The 19913-nt window shown below is 39.9% G+C and overlaps 1 protein-coding gene across 1 annotated transcript in view; it reads left to right on the top strand.

The window, feature by feature from the left end:
- Positions 1 to 19913, top strand: part of zdhhc8b (zinc finger DHHC-type palmitoyltransferase 8b) — an 82736-nt gene that overhangs the window by 47781 nt on the left and 15042 nt on the right. Inside the window, exon 2 of the mRNA XM_042488640.1 lies at positions 16483 to 16604. Coding sequence (XP_042344574.1) covers positions 16483 to 16604 — 122 coding nt within the window. The remainder of the gene's footprint in view (positions 1 to 16482; positions 16605 to 19913) is intronic.

The raw sequence follows: 19913 nt of genomic DNA, 5'->3' as shown, positions 1-19913 counted from the left end.
AGGCTACACTTCCCATTGAAATACACACATGCACTCCTACACTAACCGTAGTTATTTTCCACCTTCAGTGGGAGGCATCAGATGAAGACCCACAGGGAAGCACATCTGGACATCAGGGGTGGGAGCAGGTCTAGTCCCAGGCCTACTCTGTCATAATACATCCAGGCATGTGGGCTGCTGTGGAGGTTAGGCTATTATGGAGCCCACCACCGCACCACAGAAACCTCCCTTCAGAGTCTGAGGCCGTGCACTACACATGGAACACATGCAGCATACTGTAAATGAAGAAAAAATCATCCACTACACTTTGATAGTCCTGTGAGGCAGCAGTGTTTCACCATGAACAAAAGCTTCTTGTGCTGCAGGCAAACTGTCTCCATAAAGGGCTGGTCTTTTATTTTATTCAAACCAAAGTTTCATTTTTAAATCATTCGCTTCACACGCTGAGGCGATTTGTAGTATAGAGAAGAAATATATGGAAAGAGATGTTCCTTTGTATTTCAAATGTAATATCACATTTGTGATATTCAGCAAATGGTTTATCATTATAGCGCAGCAGCACTGTCCCAGCCTCCCTCTCTGTGCACCATAGTATTTGTGCTAAATATATATTCAATCTGACTGAATTCAATCTCTTTCCACATCTGTCGGCGGCTGTATTGAATCGGAAAGTACAGCATTATGAGCTGCATATGGACAATCTCTTAGGATTAAGAATTTCATATTCTGGCTCTAAATATCCCATAATATTGTCTTTAGGGAAAGTTCAATAATGGCTTTTTACCATGATGTCAAATCTGTTAGAGGTTAGAAGGCTAGATCCCTCCGAATGAAAAAGCCCGAGGTGTCAGACCTGGAGATTGGGTTTGACTGAGCACACGATGGAGCTGACAGAAGGGTTTTTTAATTATAGTGAGAGTTGTGTGTGTGTGTGTGTGTGTGTGTGTGTGTGTGTGTGTGTGTGTGTGTGTGTGTGTGTGCGTGAGGAATGCTCTCAGTTTACTTTTATCTGGGTGAAATTGAACAATACCTAATTAATGCAATTCCAAGACTGTTCAGGGACCACAGTACACAGAAATATGAAATGCATTGTTTTGAAAAATGGTAAGAAACTGCTTTATTTTTCAGAGCAGGGGGGTCACTCAGGCAAAATGCATAACCCTCCCTTCAGCATAAATGACCACATTTCGCAGTTTCAGGCTCTGATAAATAGTATGATTTTGGAAATTTTTGAATAAAGCATGCCTTTAAAACCCAGTTGCCAGATTTGAAAACAAAATCCTATCACTTTAAGTTAACTGTCCATTTCTTAGGCCAACCCCCCCTTGGCTTTCGTTTTGGGGCCCCTGATTTTTGGTGAGGCATTGGTGCTGTTTGCTTCACATCTTTACATCAGCAGCTCATGTGTGTTCTGTGCGTCTCTGACTCACACGGCTCGATGGACCACACCATTTCACAGAAAGTGCAGGGGTGGGGGTATCAGATGATAAAATGAAATGTTTTAATGAAAAGCAGTTTATTTCCTGTGCAAAAACATACATTATATTGTCAGTGATAGCCTGACATTATAATGTATGTATTAGAGTGAAGTCACTGGTCTTGGGGAGGTTCATCTGTACCTTTGACCCCTACTTACAGCAGGCCTGATCTTAGTGTATTTAATTGAACTGTTATTCCAAGCTTTTGGAACAGCCAACTGGAAAGCTTAGAAATGTTTTAGCCAGTGATGCTTGAAAGCTGTGGACCTTGAATGTGGCTGCAAGAGGGCATTCTTATTTTTAATATTTGCAGAAAAACATGCAATATTAGGTGGTTGTGACTGACAATAGTTTGTCTATTGTGGAGGCAGTATTCATATCCTTCACCTAAGTAAAAGTACTAACTTTTACTACTACCTCCATGTAAAAATACTCTGTTACAAGTAAAAGTTCTGCAAAAATGGTAAAAATAAGTAAGTAAAATCAGGAACATTTACTTAAATTATTGAAAGTAGAAGTACCCAATCCAGACAAAATTACACACAAAAAACAACAACTAAAAATTATTCCAAAAAAGTAGGAAAATGACTAAAATGTTTATCAGCCATTGTTTCCAATTATTTTTTGTCAGTAAGGTAATTGATCAATTGACAAATTGTTTCAGCTCACTTGTATCAACTGTTGGGTAGTTTCATTTTTAACTAAACATATTTTCTAAGCTTCTCTTATGCTTTAATGCAAAAATCTTAATTTGTAAAATAACTAGTAACTAAAGCTTTCAGATAAATTTGCTAAAGTAAAAAGTACAACATTGCCGTCTGGAATGTAGTGGAATAAAAGTATAAAGTAGCAGTATAGTGGTAAGTGCAAGTACATCAAACTCATACTTACGTGTGGTACTTGATTAAATGTACTTAGTCACATTCCACCACTGGTCTTCTGGTATCTGGCTTGACGCTTTGGCTGTTAGGGAGGAGGAATATGTGTCGACATCTCCCTTTGTTTTATTACCAGTCGAGTCTTTTGCCATCCATCTCTGCCAACCTCTGTACCAGCCAGGGCCTGTGTGTGTGTACATTAAACTGATTGATGAACAGTTCATTAGGCTGATGGGCTCTGCAGCGGCAGACAAGCATCCGGCAACAAGAAGTGGATTTAAAATACAACCCTGAATTTGCCGTGACTCGACAGCGGCTGCATCAGCGGTTTGGTGTGACTCCGCAGCTTTTGTGACAGGTTTTTGTGCTGTGGGGACAATTTTCTGAATGTGAGAATACATTATTATTGATATTAGTCACAAAAGTAGCTGAGGTTTGTTTGCATAGTGACAGCCATTGTGCTATACATTCTCTGGTTTAGTTAGGGGATAAAGTGGATTAGCAGAAGGGGCTGGGTTGAGTTGTGAAAACAACGCTGTTTGCTTATTTTATTTAATCAGCGTTTTTTGGAAAGGTAGGTGAGTGTTGTACTGTAAATATCACCAGGACCAGAAGGCAGGCAGGCAGCAGATCCACCAGTGCCTGCCAACGCTGCCTGCAGAGAAGCAACATGACTGTACATTGCTTGGCGTGAATTTGAGTGTGTGTGTGTGTTTAATCTTAATTTATCCAAGTTCCAATCAAAGTTTATCACCTATCATCAGCTCCAGGCCTCAAATATCGTCATCACGTCTGGCCTTGAAAAACCCACATTAGTTGAATCACAAGGCGGGTCTTCTATGCACGCTAGTTAAAACCTGGTGTGACTGCATATGTGTGTCTAATGTGCACCATATCCCTGATTACGCTGTCCAAAATCTTCACATTGTGTCTGCTGCAGACTGAGAGAGATTGCTGTGTTCTATAGAGAGCAGCTAGTGTGTGTGTTTGCGTCCAGTCCCGGCTCAACCTCGGCTTCCTGCAGGAAGTGAGAGGAGAATTGGACTGACCTCACTGGTGTGGATGGAGGCAGCTTGCAGATGGCGCTTGCAGATAAATAGCCATAACAGTTGTGTAATGTGTCTGAGAAAGCAGGCATGGTGTTTAAAGGTTGGGGGTTCGATGATGATAGTGTATTAACTATTTGAAACATAAGCAAATTGGTTTGATTTCTTTCAAAAACATGGGAAGAAGGCAATTAGCATCTTGACAAGGAAAAATTACCTAAAGATTGGTTTGGAAAAAAAAAAGAAGAAGTAAGAAGTAAGGGTAAAAAATAAATAAAGAAATTACTTGGGGAAAAAGTGCTTAAAATTCTAATGATTCTGTAATATCATTTTAAATATAATTTTACATTTTCCCAAGCTTTTTTCCTTTAATTTAATTATCTAGATCACGGAGTTTCTTCCAATTTATAGGACTATTTCTGCTTTTTCCCCCCATGCTTTCAAATAAATGTAACCAGTTTCCTCAGGGTTCAAAGGTTTAAGAATTTGTGAAAGGCATCTGAGCACAGAAGAAAAGTGATGTCCATACAGGTTTCAAAAGGGTTAAGGTATGGGCATTAAGGTCAATGACTTCTCTCATGTCTTACAACTCTGTTGCGGCTTTGTGATTATTTGACTTTCATATTCTGTGTGTGTGTTTGTATCTCTCAGTCTGTATATCTGTTCGCTGTCTGCTGTATTTCTGGAGCACCTCCTTAGGTTTCAGCTCAGTTCCTCCTATCTGTCTTCTTCCAAGAACTGCTGAGTCTTCACCGGCCAGGTGCTAGAGGGGAATTTGGCATCATTGCCCTTTGCTTTGGCTGAGAATAAATCTGCATTTACTAAAGTGCTCTCACTGTCCCTCTGTAAACTCGATGTATTGGATAAGAAACAAGGACTTGAAACACGAATTGAGTTTTCCTTTTGTTAGATTTGCTCATTTGAGAGCTCATTCTTGACCTCAGGAACAGCAGTTTGGCAAAAATAATCTGAACTCAGTGCCCCTTACTAACTAACTAACCAAGAGTTGGTTTGCTACTGTCAGTCGAACTAAACCAAGCTCTGAGTTAGGATCTTAATGTAAACTGCATCAGGCATACATACATTTGTCTTTAAAGGGGGAGTCTGTGATTCTAGAGAAAGATTATTTTTTAAACCCAACACTCAAACAAATACACCGCTTCTATCAAGAGCTTCTCAGAGGGAGAGTAGCCGGCATATGTTGTGTGGCTCAATCCAAGCCAATTTGTTTGTTTTCCAGTTTCAGAGCCAGAGCCATGTGAACATCAGATATATTTTTAGTGCACACACAAAACAGACAGCTAGCATAGCATAAAGACATATCTGCTAAATGTGACAAGAAGTGAATTGGACGAACCATTTATTGGCTGGTTCCCTCTAAAGTGGCACTCAGACTCTTACAGGTTTATCTGGTAAAGCAAATGAAATATCTCAAGGAATGACATTGCAGGGTGAACCGTAGACTCCACCTTTAAGAGCCCTAACACTCGGCTGAATGTCAATTTCAGGCTGTCGGTGAGCATCTGTCGTCTTAGTTTTGCGCTGTGTCCTACACCGATGGCTTTGGTCAGCCCTTAGCAGCTTTTTTGGTTCAAAGTCCGCATGTTGAATCAGCATCGGAGAGCCTGAATGAAATCATTCTGATTGGCAGTTCAGCTCAGTGCACAAGAAGAGAAACATAGGAGAGGAAAGTAAACAGCTCTTAAAGTCAAGAGGGCATGAAATCAAAACCAGCTTGTTATATGAGGTTAGATTTTTTTTTTTTTTTTTTTTTGTCTTTGTGTTATGGTTTTCTAGCGCACTGTAAATGTTCTTTTTTCTTTCAATACTGTGTTGTTTTGTTAATGTGATAACTGGCTAACTAGCATCATGATGGTCTTCTGGTTTCCTGTTTTGAATTACTATTACAGACGACCACCGTCTGCTGTTAAGGAGGGATATGTCCACTCACGCAGGCACAGAACATACGTGCTAGGTTGCAATGGGTTTGGTGTGTTTTTGTGCAACGTTTTGGTCGACACACAGCAAAGTGAGGCGACACATCAGGGGGACTAGTTCTTTGTTGTTTGGTGTGTTCTTGGCCTGTAGTCGAATGGAAGAGGAGGGATGAGTTGAATGCAACTTATTGTCTCTGTCGCATATTTACTGTGCATCACGAATGTCCAGTGGCCAATTACCTGAAAATAAGCTGCTGCAGCAGACTGAAAGACTCTGTCTGCCGCCTCTTTGAGTCATAACTCTTAAAGCTCCTGACAGTGGCCACACATGTAGGCCGCAGTGCTCGGGGCTTAGAAGAAGAGTGGCTGGGAATGTGACACAAGGCAAGCCAACTTCTGCGTGCATTACTTTCCCTCCGTATACATCAGCCTGGCAACTGAGTGAGCAGCTCCAGTGTTTGTCTGAAGCAAGGGGCATCCATGTTAGCCGAATCCATCCCCCCTCCCACACCCCCTACCCCAAAAAGCCAATATCCAGATTGGGTTACATACAAATTCATATTTCAAACTGGCAGAGCTTAACATACGCACACACACAGGCAGCCAACAGTTGCATTGGCAGAGCTGACCGTCCTTGCTACTGTGGTCTAAATACCCACAGACATTTGCTGTACTTGTCGGGTTAAGCCTCAGTGTCTTTGGCCCCATAAGCCTAATTTATTCCAACTGACCCATGGCACTGTACTGGTTTCCAGTTTCCCACGGGGAGCCTGAAAGACTGGCTGCACATGTGTCATCACCCCCTTGGGGAGATTACACTACACACAAGCCCACTGAAAACACTGTTAGTCGTTTATGGACACATGTCAGTGCAAAATGTTTTTCATCAGGAAAAGTGACATTTGTTTTATTAGATTGTGAAAGCTGTTGACTTGTTGGAGGTTTACTAGAGTGTTTGAGGACATTTTGGGAGAGTGTGTGTGTGTGTGTGTGTGTGTGTGTGTGTGTGTGTGTGTGTGTGTGTGAGAGAGAGAGAGAGAGAGAGAGAGAGAGAGAGAGAGATTTGTGCTTTTGTTGATTTCTGTTGTAGGAGATAAACGGGGAAGATTAACAAAGCGTATGTGTGTTTGTGTGAGAGTATTTTTTTTTTAATACTGCACAGACAGTGAGTAGGAGGACAGAAGGAAGAAAAGTGACGCTAACAACCTCCCCTTGACACACACACTATTCCTCTCACATATGGAAATGTTTGTTTTTTCACCAAGTGAGATCCGCGTTTGCAAAATGTGACATCTGCTTCCAAAAAATGCTTACCCACATTAAGAGCAAAGTCTGCGGGGAATGTGAATGAAATGCTGTTATCCTAAATCAGATTCTGTTATCAGTCAGAGATGACACTGCAACACTGCCAGTGTTACAAAAAACCTTGAGACTCACTCAGTTTCAGTTGGATCACTATTCATAATGCATTTTTGAACTTTGAACAATTTTAGATTTTCGATGAATTTCATGAGCTGAAAGGTATTATGTATCAGCTGTAAATATATCGTTGTAATGAAACAGTTCATTTAATCATGAGCCCAAAGCCAATGTTTGTAATAGTATCACTGCTCACTGGGCTTATTTATAATGTGATGTAATTTACTGTGGTAAGCTGGTTTAACTACATTTGTAGCTGAGGGAAATAGAAATGTTTTCCTTCGCGGGAAAGATTTCCCGCTTCTCTCTTTCCACAGACCATAAAAACGTGGTTATTATGAATATGCAAATTGCAAAAGGGCAGTATGTGGGGGCAAAACATTTTATTTTATTTGAAATGGACCCCTTATGCAATTACGAATATGCAAATAACATCGAGCTCTGAGCTGAAATGCAGATGGAATACAGTATATAGTTCCCTGCAGCTGCTCAGGTTCCTCCTCTGCTCTGTTGTCTCAGAGTAAAAGTAACCTTTCCTCCAGGCTGTCTTTAATAAACAGAGCTAAGGTGGGACTTGAATTTGTGTTTTGCAATTTGCATGTCTGTTCGTGCATAATTAACATTTTTAAAAACTTTAAGTGTAGTTTGACACTAAAAGGCTGTCTCGCATTTATCTGCTGAAGGGACCTTAAATCTGAGTTTAAGACGGGCGCGTACAAACATGATTTTGTGATATCTTAAATCACTGCAACAAATTTTCCTGTAAAATTACTGTTAATTATTATTATTAAGTGTTTACAGAGTTTTACAGTGTAATATTGTCATCAAAAAGCATCAAGATTTGCAGTTTTTTACTGTATTTTTTAAAAACCTATACATAACTTTTAGAATATTGCCATATTTTTGCAACAGTTTGCTACATTGGTGATTTCTGCTGGATGACACGTAGTTACCAGAATCCTAACATTACTTTACAGTGTCAAAACTGTACGTTACTGTCAGAATTTGGCCAGAACCGGCTCTGGGACCTTGTGATGGCCATTGCTTGCTGTTTTCCAGCATTTTATAGACTTAAAGCTGAACCTAAATAAAATACATGTTTGGGCGGGTAGGGTGCTGCCCCATATAGGCTTTGCAGTGGCCCGGGTTTGATTCCCACCCACGGCCCTGTCCTGCATGTCATTCTCTTTCCCTCTTTCCCACCTTTTTTGTCAATCTTCAGCTGTCCTATTACTAAAGCCAAAAATGCCAAAATAAATGATCTTTAAAAAATATTGAAGTACACACTAAATGTAAATGTAAATTGGGCTGTTGTGCAGTTTGTGGGCAGAAAAAATATAAATTCTCTCCTCTAATGAATGACCTAAGGGCTCCAGAAACTGAATTTCATGATACCTGCAGTCAGTCTGTGCAGCGCTGCCTCTCATCTGACCTGCCTCTAACTGCTGTGCTCGTCTCCACGCCTCCAGCTAACATCTCCGCTGTCTGCACTGACAACAGGCCTGCTGCTCTGTGTGTCTGTGTGTAGAATACTAAAATGCCATGTGTGTGTTTGCAGAGCCTCGGGGATGTGTTTCGGTTAGAGATTGGCAGGTCCCCGTGGTGTTAGCAGTTACTTTTGACAGAATTTGGAGAGTGGGTAAGAATCTGGAAAATACCCTCAGCAGTGTTTCAGCTGATGCAGAGTCTCTAAGGGTGGGTACAATTATTGGATGGATGTTAATAGTGGTCCTGGTGAGGCAAATGTGAAGAGATTCTTACTGCCATCTTGGTATGGTTCACATATCAACCACAATGTGGTGACCTGTGACTTGAAATACATGTGGACCAGGAAGGAAATTGATGAAAAAATTAAGTAAATGTAACTAGACTATAAGTCTTGACATTTGTTTACTTGATATCTAATTGTTAGGTTTACTTAAAATTTAGGTACATTTGCCTAACTTTTGGAAGTTGCTGCAGCATAAAAATGACAAATTTAATGAAATTAATCTTTTTAAGTTTTAGTAATATTGGTAAACCCAGTGGACTGTGCCATATATCTATATTCTGCTGGTTGCACAAAATCTTATATGTATTTTCTTAAACGTGTTAAAACAGAACTTGCAGAACTCCTAACTTCATCAGTGACAAAGTCCTCTTCAACATGGACAAGTTAAGTAAACTTAGTTGGTTTACTGAAATTGCTAACTTGGTTTACTGAAGTTGCTTAAAAAAGACAAGCTGATTTCACTGGTCATTTGTAAATTGCAAAAACTTCCTAAGATTAAATAAATACAGCTAGGCAGTTGGTTTCCAAGATTATTTTAAGTATGATCAACTTGTCAGATTTTACAATGTGCCACACTACTTCCGGTGCACTTGCCGATCTTCAAACTCGTCCATCATTGTGTTCTCAGCTACACACCTGAGTTTTGTGACTTCCTCTTGCACACTTGTGATGCTGTTGTGGTGACAGATAGATAAACACCTGTCAAAATACTCACACACACTGTGATAGTTCCTACTACAAAAGGTGTCACTCGGATCGCATTCTGCCATCAAGATACATGCACAGACTCACAACATGAAAACAATACCAGCCCAGCTTTTTCAGTTGGCAAATATGCCATGTGGATCAGGATCTAACAATAGATACCTCACCTGGTTTCCTAAAAGAATACAGTTTTTACCATTACCATTTTTAAAAATCACAACACAAATGACCTTCCTGCAAGGTTAAACGAAACCAGTCTTGCATCAGATTCACGATTACTGAGTCTCAGCAGGCGATCTGCAGGAGAACTGGCCTCCCATATGCATCCCACTGGGTTCAGTGTTAATGAACTAATCAATGGGATGGTGTTCTCACCATGTGCTGAACACATTACTGTAAGTGCTCCCAGTGGCCCTGCAGCATCATTAAGTGTTGTAGGTGTCACTCACAAGCATTACAGTTTGATAAGGCTTCAGTTGTGATCTTTTTGCTATTGAAAACATCTTTGACCTAGAACATTAAATACAGTGAAAAGCTGACATTGAATTTATGCAATTTCTGTTTTCTGGAAAATACTTTTCTCTACAAAAATATATTATTCAAACAGCATTATACTGTGAATCACTGAGGCAGAGGACAACATAGTTTGAAGGATGTCTGACTCTTTGTGTAAATGCTTTAAACAGAGGAAGTCTTTTAAGCTAAAAGGAAGAGTTTGATGACATTGGGGTTATTCCAGCTCAGAGATGACACTTCACAATGGTACCAGAAAGCTCCTATCGCACGCTTAAAGTATGGACATTGAACGATGTGAGCATATTTCAGGTAGGGAGTGTCTTAGGAAATGATGCTGTTGACTGCATTATGGGAAATTTGGGATTCGGTTTTCCTTGAGCTCTACACCAGGGACTAAAAGTCAGAATACCACCGCATCCTTTGCATCAATTATGATCATGTTTTTTTCCGTCGAGTTCCTTAATTTTATGGAAGTGGAACACTAATTAGCTGGTGTACCCCTTTAACTGTCATACATGATATTGTGTATCTAGACTGAATGTAAAAACTGTTGATCAACAAGAGAATTAAATCTTTAAGAAGCTGACTGACATAAATGTAGCTGAGCAGCAAACCTGCATGCATCATTCACATCTCCGTTCATTCACAAAGACTAGCTTCCGGTCAACCTTTATATTGGGCTAAGAAAAGTGCTGCCCGTAAGTGCTGTAGCTAAAAGTTCCCTGGTTTGAATCAGTTCTCTTTCTTTGATGGTTGTTCAGACTCTGCCCTCCACACACAAACCCCCTCCCTTCCTCCCAGAGCTAATAAAAGAACAGATAAGAGAAACTTCAAAGGCTGCGTTTTCTGCTCCGATCCAAAAGCAGGCAAATGAAGGACAGGCAGATTTGAGTAGTCAAATGGCTTTGGGGTGTGTAGTGAACATGTAGATGCCTTTTCATGCAGTGGCGAAGTTGGTATATAGATCCTTTACTTAAGTAGAAGTACTAATACCACATGGCACCAACTGATTGCAATCTGCAGTCCTCAACACTAGATGTCACTAAATCCCCCTTTATCTTCTGCCCTGTGCCTTTAAGTAAAAGTATTTAAGTATAGTAAGGAAAATGTACTTAAAGTATAACAAATAATTGTATTCAATGCAGAAAATGGCCCTTGTGACTGTTATACTACATTATGTCATTAGATAATTTTTACTAATGCATTCACATATGCAATGCTTGTTTTTTTCCAAGCAAGAGCACAAACAGCATACAAATAATTCAAAATGCATTTAAATTATTAAATCTGTGAAAAGGAAATGCAGAAAATATCATATTTGTAAAGCCAAAACCACAAAATGTTTTTACACGAAAAATAGAAACCAATTGTTGCCAATTAATTTTCCATCAGTCAACTGAATAATCAATACTCAATAACTGTTTCAGCTGTATAAACTGTTGGGTTGTTTAATTTATTGGAAAACATATTTTAGAAGGTTTTGTAGGTTTTGCATGCAAAAATCCTAATATGTAGTGATGATTGTCACAAAAAAATGTATTGAGATAAAAAAAAGTACAGTATTTCCCTCTCAAAATAGAAAATGGAAAGGACAAGTAAAAGAATCTAAAATGTGTATTTAAGTACAGTAGAGCAGATTTGCTTCGTAATATTCCACCACTAAGTAGATGTGATTTATTATCGCAGCCCTGTTTAAAGCTGCATCTGTGCCAGCAGACCAATCACCAAGCACCTAATTACTTTACACAGACTGCAGAGTGGTTTCCTCCCTCTGTAGGTTTGGGCTGTGGGATTAGAGGGCTTGTTTCAAAGTGTTCCACCCAGATTTTGTTTAATCAACAGACTCAAGTCTGTGTTTTTTAGGGTGGCAGATGAGGATTTGTGTCAACGCTTTTTTTTCTCTCTTCTGAAAGACAGCTGGGTTATCATCACCCAAAAGCTGGGTGGTTTCTCTAATCTTAATACCCAACCAGAGACACCCCTACTGCTGCAGTGAGTGGGGAGGCTATCGGATACCCAAGGCTAAGATTCAGTCTGTCAGTCCATAAGCTGATGCTGGAAGAGGCTGTGTGTGTGTGTGTGTGTGTGTGTCTGTGTGTGTCTGTGTGTGTCTGTGTGTGTCTGTGTGTGTCTGTGTCTCTGTGTCTGTGTGTCTGTGCATGTACACACGCCTCCCCGTGTGTATCATATGATTTCACCATGTCTCATGGGTAGATATCAGATGCAGCATTGTTGTTGTAATCCATAAATGAGAAGAGGCCCCCGAGAGTAGAAGGATACAGAGATGCTGCCTCTTAGAGTGACTTACAGCTGCAGTTAAGATGAAAATAATCTCAGTTTGTGGTGGTTGCAGCTGAAGGGATCTACCATGCACATTTCAAAACACATGTTTTAACTGTTCAATTCTTGGTACAACTTGACATGAAAAAGAAAGAAAGAAAAACAATTTAATGTAATTATTTAAATTTATTTAATTTGAAAGTGCTGTATCAGTATGTATTTTTTATTCATTAATCACAAATCAGATGACTATCCTGTGATCATGGTTTCCCAAATTCTCAGTTAATTACTATGACATAGTGCAACTTAAATTAAATACTTGACAACATACTGTATCTTTCGTGTCTGTATTCGTATCAATCATCTTTGACGGGACTTCTGCAGTCATACTTTGCTGCTTTTGCTTTAAGTGAGTACATTTTATTGCATTCAATCATGAACCTTGTATCACAGATTGAATCACAAGCATATGCCAACTCTCAGGCACTTTGGATAAAAATGTGGATAAAAATGGGGAAAGCTGCAGAACGAGAGTCAAAGCTCATTTCCACTTTAATGATGCTAATGTATGAAGATGAAGTGAAAGCTGCTGCGTGGAGGCTGTTTCTATTGCCAGCAGTCTGCCTCGTATTGATCTATAAGGTTACTGAGGAGACAGTGTTGCTCTGCCAGCCCGAGGAGCAAGCTGTGGATTATTCCTCTTTAATCCTTTGTTTTTACCTTGCTCTTTTCCTTATTTCAGCCTTTTATTCTTAAGCATGCATAGGCGGATTATGAGACAATGGGCCCCTGGGCAGAGATGTACAAAAGGCCCCACAGAGCAAGACACACAGACTGTGTGCCTCTTTTTTAAATTGTAAATTTAAATTGTAAATGCTTTATAGTTTTTTTGTGTTTCTTTGAGGCTATTCTTATTTTTTGCCTCTGCAGATCCATTGCATCCGTTTATTGTCCCTCTGTGTCTGTTATTTTTTATTTATTTTTGGTCTGTTTGTGGTCCTTTTTTTTGGTTGTTTTGTGCCTCTTTGTAGTCATGTTGTGTCTCTTTGAGGTCATTGTGAGTCTCTTTGTGTCTCATTGGTGTCTCTTTCGGGGTAATTTTGTTTTGGGTTTTTTTTTGTCATTTTGTTTCTCTTTGTAGTTGTTGTGTGTCTATGAAGTCATTTTGTGTCACTTTGTAGTCAATTTGTGGGCTTTTTTAGGTCTTTGTTGTCATTTCGTGTCTGCTTGTTTTCATTTTGGGTCTCTTTGTTGTGGTTTTATGTATTTTTTTAGATCATTTTTTTGATTTGGGGTTTTGGTTTGTTTTTTGGTTGTTTTGTAGTTATTTTCTCTGTAGTTATTTTGTGTCTATTTGCAGTTCCCCTCCATCTCTTTGTGGTCAATTTTAGCCTTTTCCTGGTTGGTACATGTTAATTTTAGTGACATTTTGCAGGTGAAGGGGGTGGGGGGGGGGTGGCACTTTGGGCCCCTGCACCTGCTCCTCATGAGTATGTTGCCTTTGCACCTGTGTCACAAGTGTGCTGGGTAAGGTCAGGGGCTCTTGATCTGATGTTTTGAATGCTGATTGGCTGGAGAGAGCCTGCTTCGTTACCTCTCCAGCTCCCGTTTGCAGGCATTTTAATTACTACAGAGAATTCAGGCTTTTCTTCCATTTGGCAAGCTAGGACTCAACCAAACTCATCACATTACAGCACATTTGGCAGCAAAAAGCCCTTCAGCTTGATAAACTTGGTCCAAACTTTTTGACAGGCCAGAGGCTTTTCTGCCCCAATTGAAGTATCATGGTTACACAAGCAGTAAAAGTGACTTGTAAACAGTGTTGATAAGTGCTCTGTGGTTATTTGTTACTCCTACACAATTAACCAATGTCTGTGGCCCTAATCAGGCTTTCTCTCAGTCACATTTTCCTCCCACGCTGTCTGCTCTCAGACTCCTAAAATGGTTGCTGTCAGCACACTCCATTTTTTTCCTCCTCCCTGGCTCGACTGTATCACACCGTGGGCAAAAACACACGATCCTTTGACAGGCGAGTAAATTGGAATTCTGTAAGCCGGTGGAGCTGCATGCTATTGCTTTTCTTTGATCAAAATTTTTTTAAGCGTTTGTACCTTCTCTGCTTGCTGCCAAGGCTGTAGTGACACAGCACACTACTATTCACTACAGTCCTCTGCGACAGTGGCAATTCCTCTGAAATGTACTTTGAGGATTTTATCTTTGAAAAGTAAATTTCTGCCATTAAACAAACCACTGATGCTGTTTTCAGAGAATAAGCAACACTAACACTTACATGGCCAAACTTTTAGTTTGTGCGACAGACATTTGTCTTTATTTATAGCTGAAATGTTTGGATCTGTAGTGTGGCTGAAAGTCTTAAGCAAACAGAGTAGATAATTATATGCTCACTGGAGCCACTGACAATAAGCCTTCATAATGAGAAAGACATTTCAAACATGTGATACCCTGCCAATTGTCTAATTATAACAAAGTGTATCTCTTCCACTAATGAGTTCTTAATATGCTTGTAATACACCATTGAGAAAAATTATAATGTGAGCTACATTTTAAAGTGATTTGAATGAAGTCAACTATAATCGGCCCCAGTGTTGCCCTGAAATGGTGCAGCGATATCTTGGAGGAATCGCTCAAGCCCACACAAGGCTTCACAGAGCTGTGGACCAGTGCAGACTGGTTATGTGAAAAGCCACCTCGTCCCCGCTAGCGTCACTCTATTCTCTGTTAGAGGCTCCCTACAGCCACGGCTCTGAATAATTCAACAAAGCAAAAGAGGACTGGCGGAGTGGGAGAGGAGATATGGATTGAAGATGATCTCGGGGCACGGGTACCAGGAAATTGACTTTTTGACGTCAGAATAATCTTGGAGGAGCATGCTTGAATGTGTAGGTGTGCGTGTCTGTCACATGTGCAAGTAGGCGTGGTTGTGTTAGTCACTGTTCCACGAAAGAGAGCTGGAAATGAAACTGAAGGTCTCTTTTGAAACACCTTCCTCCCTCTTTTGCAAGATATTGCAAATATTCTCTCTGAGTTTCTGACCTGCAGGATCTCTGCAGCATGCAGGACCATAGGTGTGAACACATCTTTATTCTAACGGTGTTTCGTCGCTACAGAGGCCACACAAACAGTTGACTTGAATGATAGCACGCCAGGATGCACTTAGTGTCTTGACATTTGAGTCCAGGTGATTTGCGCAGGGCTGCAGGTGTGACTCAGGTGTCTCCACAGTTGAAGATTTCACAGCGCTGACTGAGTTATGTAGCAGGCAGTGGAGAAGGTCAGTCTTGACGCAAAAGTGTTGGAGGAATACAAAGGAGGTTTTCTGTTGAGGTGCTCAGCATAATTTACCAGCACAGCAGAGAGTTACAGCAGATGGATGTGATGGAAATATTTCAGTAACTACAGTATATTTTCAGTAAATACCAGATGGATTGCTATGAAATTTGGTATGCACATGCAGGTCCCCCTCAGAATGAATTTGCAATAGGGGCATAGCTATGATACAGAGGTAGAGCGAGTTGTCTACTAATCGGAAGACGGTGGTCCAGTCCCCAGCTCCTCCAGTCCCCATGTCGAAGTGCCCTAGAGCAAGATAACGAACCCCAGATTGCTCCTGACAGCTGTGTCATGGGTGTAGGATTGTGTATGAATGTTTAAAAGAGTAGCAGGTGGCGCCTTTAATGGTAACCTTGGCCTTCAGTGTGTGAATATGTGTGTGTGTGGGTGAATATCGCTCCGTATTATATAAGAACTTTGTGTGGTTGGAAGACGCTTAACAAGTGCAAGTCCATTTTTTAAAGCTGATTGGGTCATTAAATGTCCAGTACTCTGGTTAATGACCAAAAACCTGCAAAATTCAAATGTTAACTGTACTCTAATTCAATCTCTATAATCATGTTTTTAATTATGATTATTGCTGCAGTTTAGAGCAAGACTCCTGGATGAGAGGACTTATTTTGAGGCCCAGGTTGTAGCATTTTTTTGGTATCTAGAGATGAGCTTGCACAACTGAACCTGCTCCCATGTGCCAAGCATGTAGGCAGACTCCAGTGGCCTGTGGGAATATGCAAAACCATAAATGGCTCTTTCTAGAGCTACTATTTTTTTTGGTCTGGGCTTCTATAGAAAAAAACATGTCTGACTCTGTAGAAGAGCACCTGCTCCTTATGCAGATGTGAACAGCTCATATCTACGGTAATAAAAATGAAAATATTTTTTTTCAGGTGATTATACACTGATGAAAGCATAGTTATAAATATTTTATCAATTTCTGCCAGTATATCACCCTAAATCCTACACACTGGACCTTAGAGAGTATTTATGTGTGTTATGATCAGGCAATCAGAGTAGAACAGAATCACACTGTGATAAAAATGTGATGAGTGTGACTTAACAGAAACACAATCCTAATCTCTGTCTCTTCATGTGTGTCTCTAGGTGCCCCTGGTTGACAAAGGTAATCTCTCCCGCAGTGCCTCTCTACAATGGCCTGGTCTTCCTCTTTGTCTTGGCCAACTTCAGCATGGCAACCTTCATGGACCCTGGTGTCTACCCCAGAGGTTTGTATGCATATTCGTAAGAGTGCTGATGAATGTCTGGTGATGGTGTAAATATGCTGTTTATAACTTTACAGAATTCCGGAGAAAAACTCGTATTACTTGCAATATTTATCTGACATCTAAAAAATGATAGTATCTATCATAATGTATGTGCACATTAGTATGAGGAATGTTTCTTCCCTGAGTCTTCATGTAGAGGGAACACCTTTAATAGCACCTCATTTATCAGAGCACCGACCTTCCCAATGTCTCACTACTCCATTATCCGCCTTACAGACTGTTAAAAGTCCACATGCCCCGCACCTCTCAGCTGCTCCTCACTGACTTATGCTCCTGATGCAGGCCTCTTGTCCTCTGTGCTATCTGGGTAAAGTAATGATGATTGAACTCATCCCCAGGGATGTTTGTAATGTGCTTGTAAATGATAAGCACCTGTCTGCAGAAAGAGCTTTCTCTGCCCATAAAGAGGTAATAATCATTAGGTTGTATAAAGCGCAGGTTATCTCCCTCCCCAGAGGTGACAGTGGCCTTCTGCTGCCGCTGCCCTGCTGCGTTTTATAGACCACAAAGGGATGAGGAGCTATGTGAGCTTTGGAGTTTATATCTCGCAGGCAACAGACCCACTGGTAAAGTTTTAATTTTAAAAAAAAGAAAAAAGAAGAACTGACAGAGCCATTGAATGACATCTGCTAAGAGAATCACTCCGTCATCCAGATTGTAAAAGTAAAGAAAAGGAAAGGGTTTTCCCATTCAGGTCTCTGACATATGGCACAACAATTTATTATCACTTTATTTCTTTTGGGGGGTGGGGTGGGGATGCAAAATGAGGCAATAGACAGGTGATAGATGACTTTGGCTAATAAGGCCGCACAGTTAACAGCTATAGTAACTGATAGAGGTGTCGGCTCAAGTCACGAGTCAGACTCACGTTACAAATTTGATGACTTTAGATTTGACAAAATAAAAAAAGGACTTGCTACTGGACATAGACTTCAACACAAATGACTGGTGACTTTGCCTTTTGACTTGAAAATACTTGATACCTTCCCCCCAAGGCCAAGGATTAAAAAATATGTTATATATAAACTGTATCACAATTGAATTCATTTCCCTTCATTTTTCGAATCAACTTTTTTTATTTCATTCAGACATAAAACGTACAAAAACATACAACATCACTTCGAATGAATAAGTGTCTTACAGGAAATGTCTTACAAAATGTCAAAAAAATGTCAAACATGAAAGACAAGCGGATGTTAAAAGAAAGCAATATTGTAATATTAATAGTGGATTAATGACTTTCTGTAATGTGAAAGGCATTCAGTAGTGACCAACTCACAATTAAATTATCATTTTGTTTTTCTATTGTATTCCTCGGTGGAATAACAGAAGCCATTATGGTGGTGAATGGTGTGTATGATGTATTATGTCTCAGTTAAAGACAATTCACTGTTCGCCACAACAGCTTCTCTATTGCTGAACCCGACTGTGTGTTTCCCTGGGCAACAGCTACGCTAACATTAGCTATATACATCTAACAACAGTATGGATGAGTGCTTATTTAATTACTTAAAGGTCAATGATTTGATCACTATTATGGTGCCCACGTGTCATTGAGCAAAAAAATTGAGCTTTTGCATCCTCATCCACTCCCGACTTCATATAGATGCACAGTTTACCCTATCATAAGGGATTATACAGTTGTGATCAGTGGCAAACGCTTAGGCATGCATACACACACACACACACACACACACACACACACACACACACACACACACACACACACACTTGTACTGTGTCTATGCTATTGTGGGTAATAATTGCAACAAAGCCCCTCCTGCTAGCAGATCTGTGTCTGTGCTCAGAATGCTTCTCTGTCAATGAAATATTCACTCAGTATTTCAGAGAAAATGAAGCATTACAGCCCATAAGTCAATAATAGTCCACCTGACCTTCATGCACGTGTCAGCTGTTTCAATTCTACTCGAAGGTTACTGTCATTTGTGATAACAGGATTAAGCCCCAAACTAATATAAATACAATAAGCTGTATCCCCCTTCTTCAGTGCTAAAAATATTTTTAGTCAACTGATTGTAATTGAACTGAAATAAATGTCATTTTTTCAGTGTAAATATACATTTCATGAAATAGGCCACTTCTTTGTGTGCTGAAGACTTCTTGCACTGAGTTTTTGTAGAAAAGAAGCAGTCAGGAGAGATGCAAGCGTAACTGCAGTGTTGTGTGTGTTGGTTTGGCAGGCGCATTACCTTTAAAATCTATTTGAAGAGACTTGACAACCATAATAACAGAGCAATCTGTGCTTATGGAAGTGTTTATTTCTGTGCCTCTACCTTTTGTTTCCCTCTTGTTTTCTCTTTTCACTTTCTTGCTTTCTGCCGTGTGTGTGTGTGTGTGTGTGTGTGTGTGTCTGTGTGTGTGTGTGTGTGTGTGTGTGTGTGTGTGTGTGTGTGTGTGCGTGTGTGTGTGTGTGTGTGTTCAGCTACCTGGCTCTCCCTGCAGTTATTATTGTAGTGTGAAATAATTTTTTCTCAGGTTGGAGCTCCGTGTAGATCGTTTCAAAGTGCCCTTTGATCAGCTGAAAGAAATTTTATTTTCTGCTGCAGCTCCAAAGCAAAAAGCTCTTAGTCGCAGGAAAGTGGCACCAAGTTCAAGCTTCTCCAAAACACTCTGATTGACTGCAGAGTCACAGCGAGGGCAGTGGAAATGTACCCTCATGCTCTAGTTTAAAGGTTATGGGTTCAGCTAAAGTCAGATAGAGCAGGGTACCAACTCTGCCCAGGTCAGAGGATTTATTCCCATTTAAAAAAACATTCTGTTTATATGTGAAATTGTGGGGATTGACATCAGCTTTCTCAAGCAGTGCTTAGACACCTTTTACAAGCTGTCTAACCCTTTGAAACCTGAGCAGATTGGTTTGATTTCTGACAAAAACATGGGGGGAAAGGCAGCGAATCAACTTGGAAGAACTGTGAATGTCAACTGTGAGAAAGGGTGACGGGAAAATTACCAGAAAATTTTGTTTTAAAAAGGAGGGAGCATAATCAGATAATCATCAAAAAATTAGGGAAGAAAACCAAAATCTAAGGTAAAATGCCCAGAAAACTATATTTATATTTTCTCAGATTATATATTAAAAATTATGTTAAAGAAAAAAAAAAGTATGTATTCATTTATTTATTTTAAGCACTTTTGGGTCATTGTCTTGTTTTTTTGTTTTTACTTTTTTCTTTTCTTTTTTTGCTTATTTTCAGTTTATTTTCTTGTCATTTAAAAAAAAAAAAAAAA

This window comes from Plectropomus leopardus, chromosome 6 (genome assembly GCF_008729295.1).
Source record: "Plectropomus leopardus isolate mb chromosome 6, YSFRI_Pleo_2.0, whole genome shotgun sequence".
NCBI classification, from domain to species: Eukaryota; Metazoa; Chordata; class Actinopteri; order Perciformes; family Serranidae; genus Plectropomus; species Plectropomus leopardus.
This window is presented reverse-complemented; position numbering and strand designations above follow the sequence as displayed.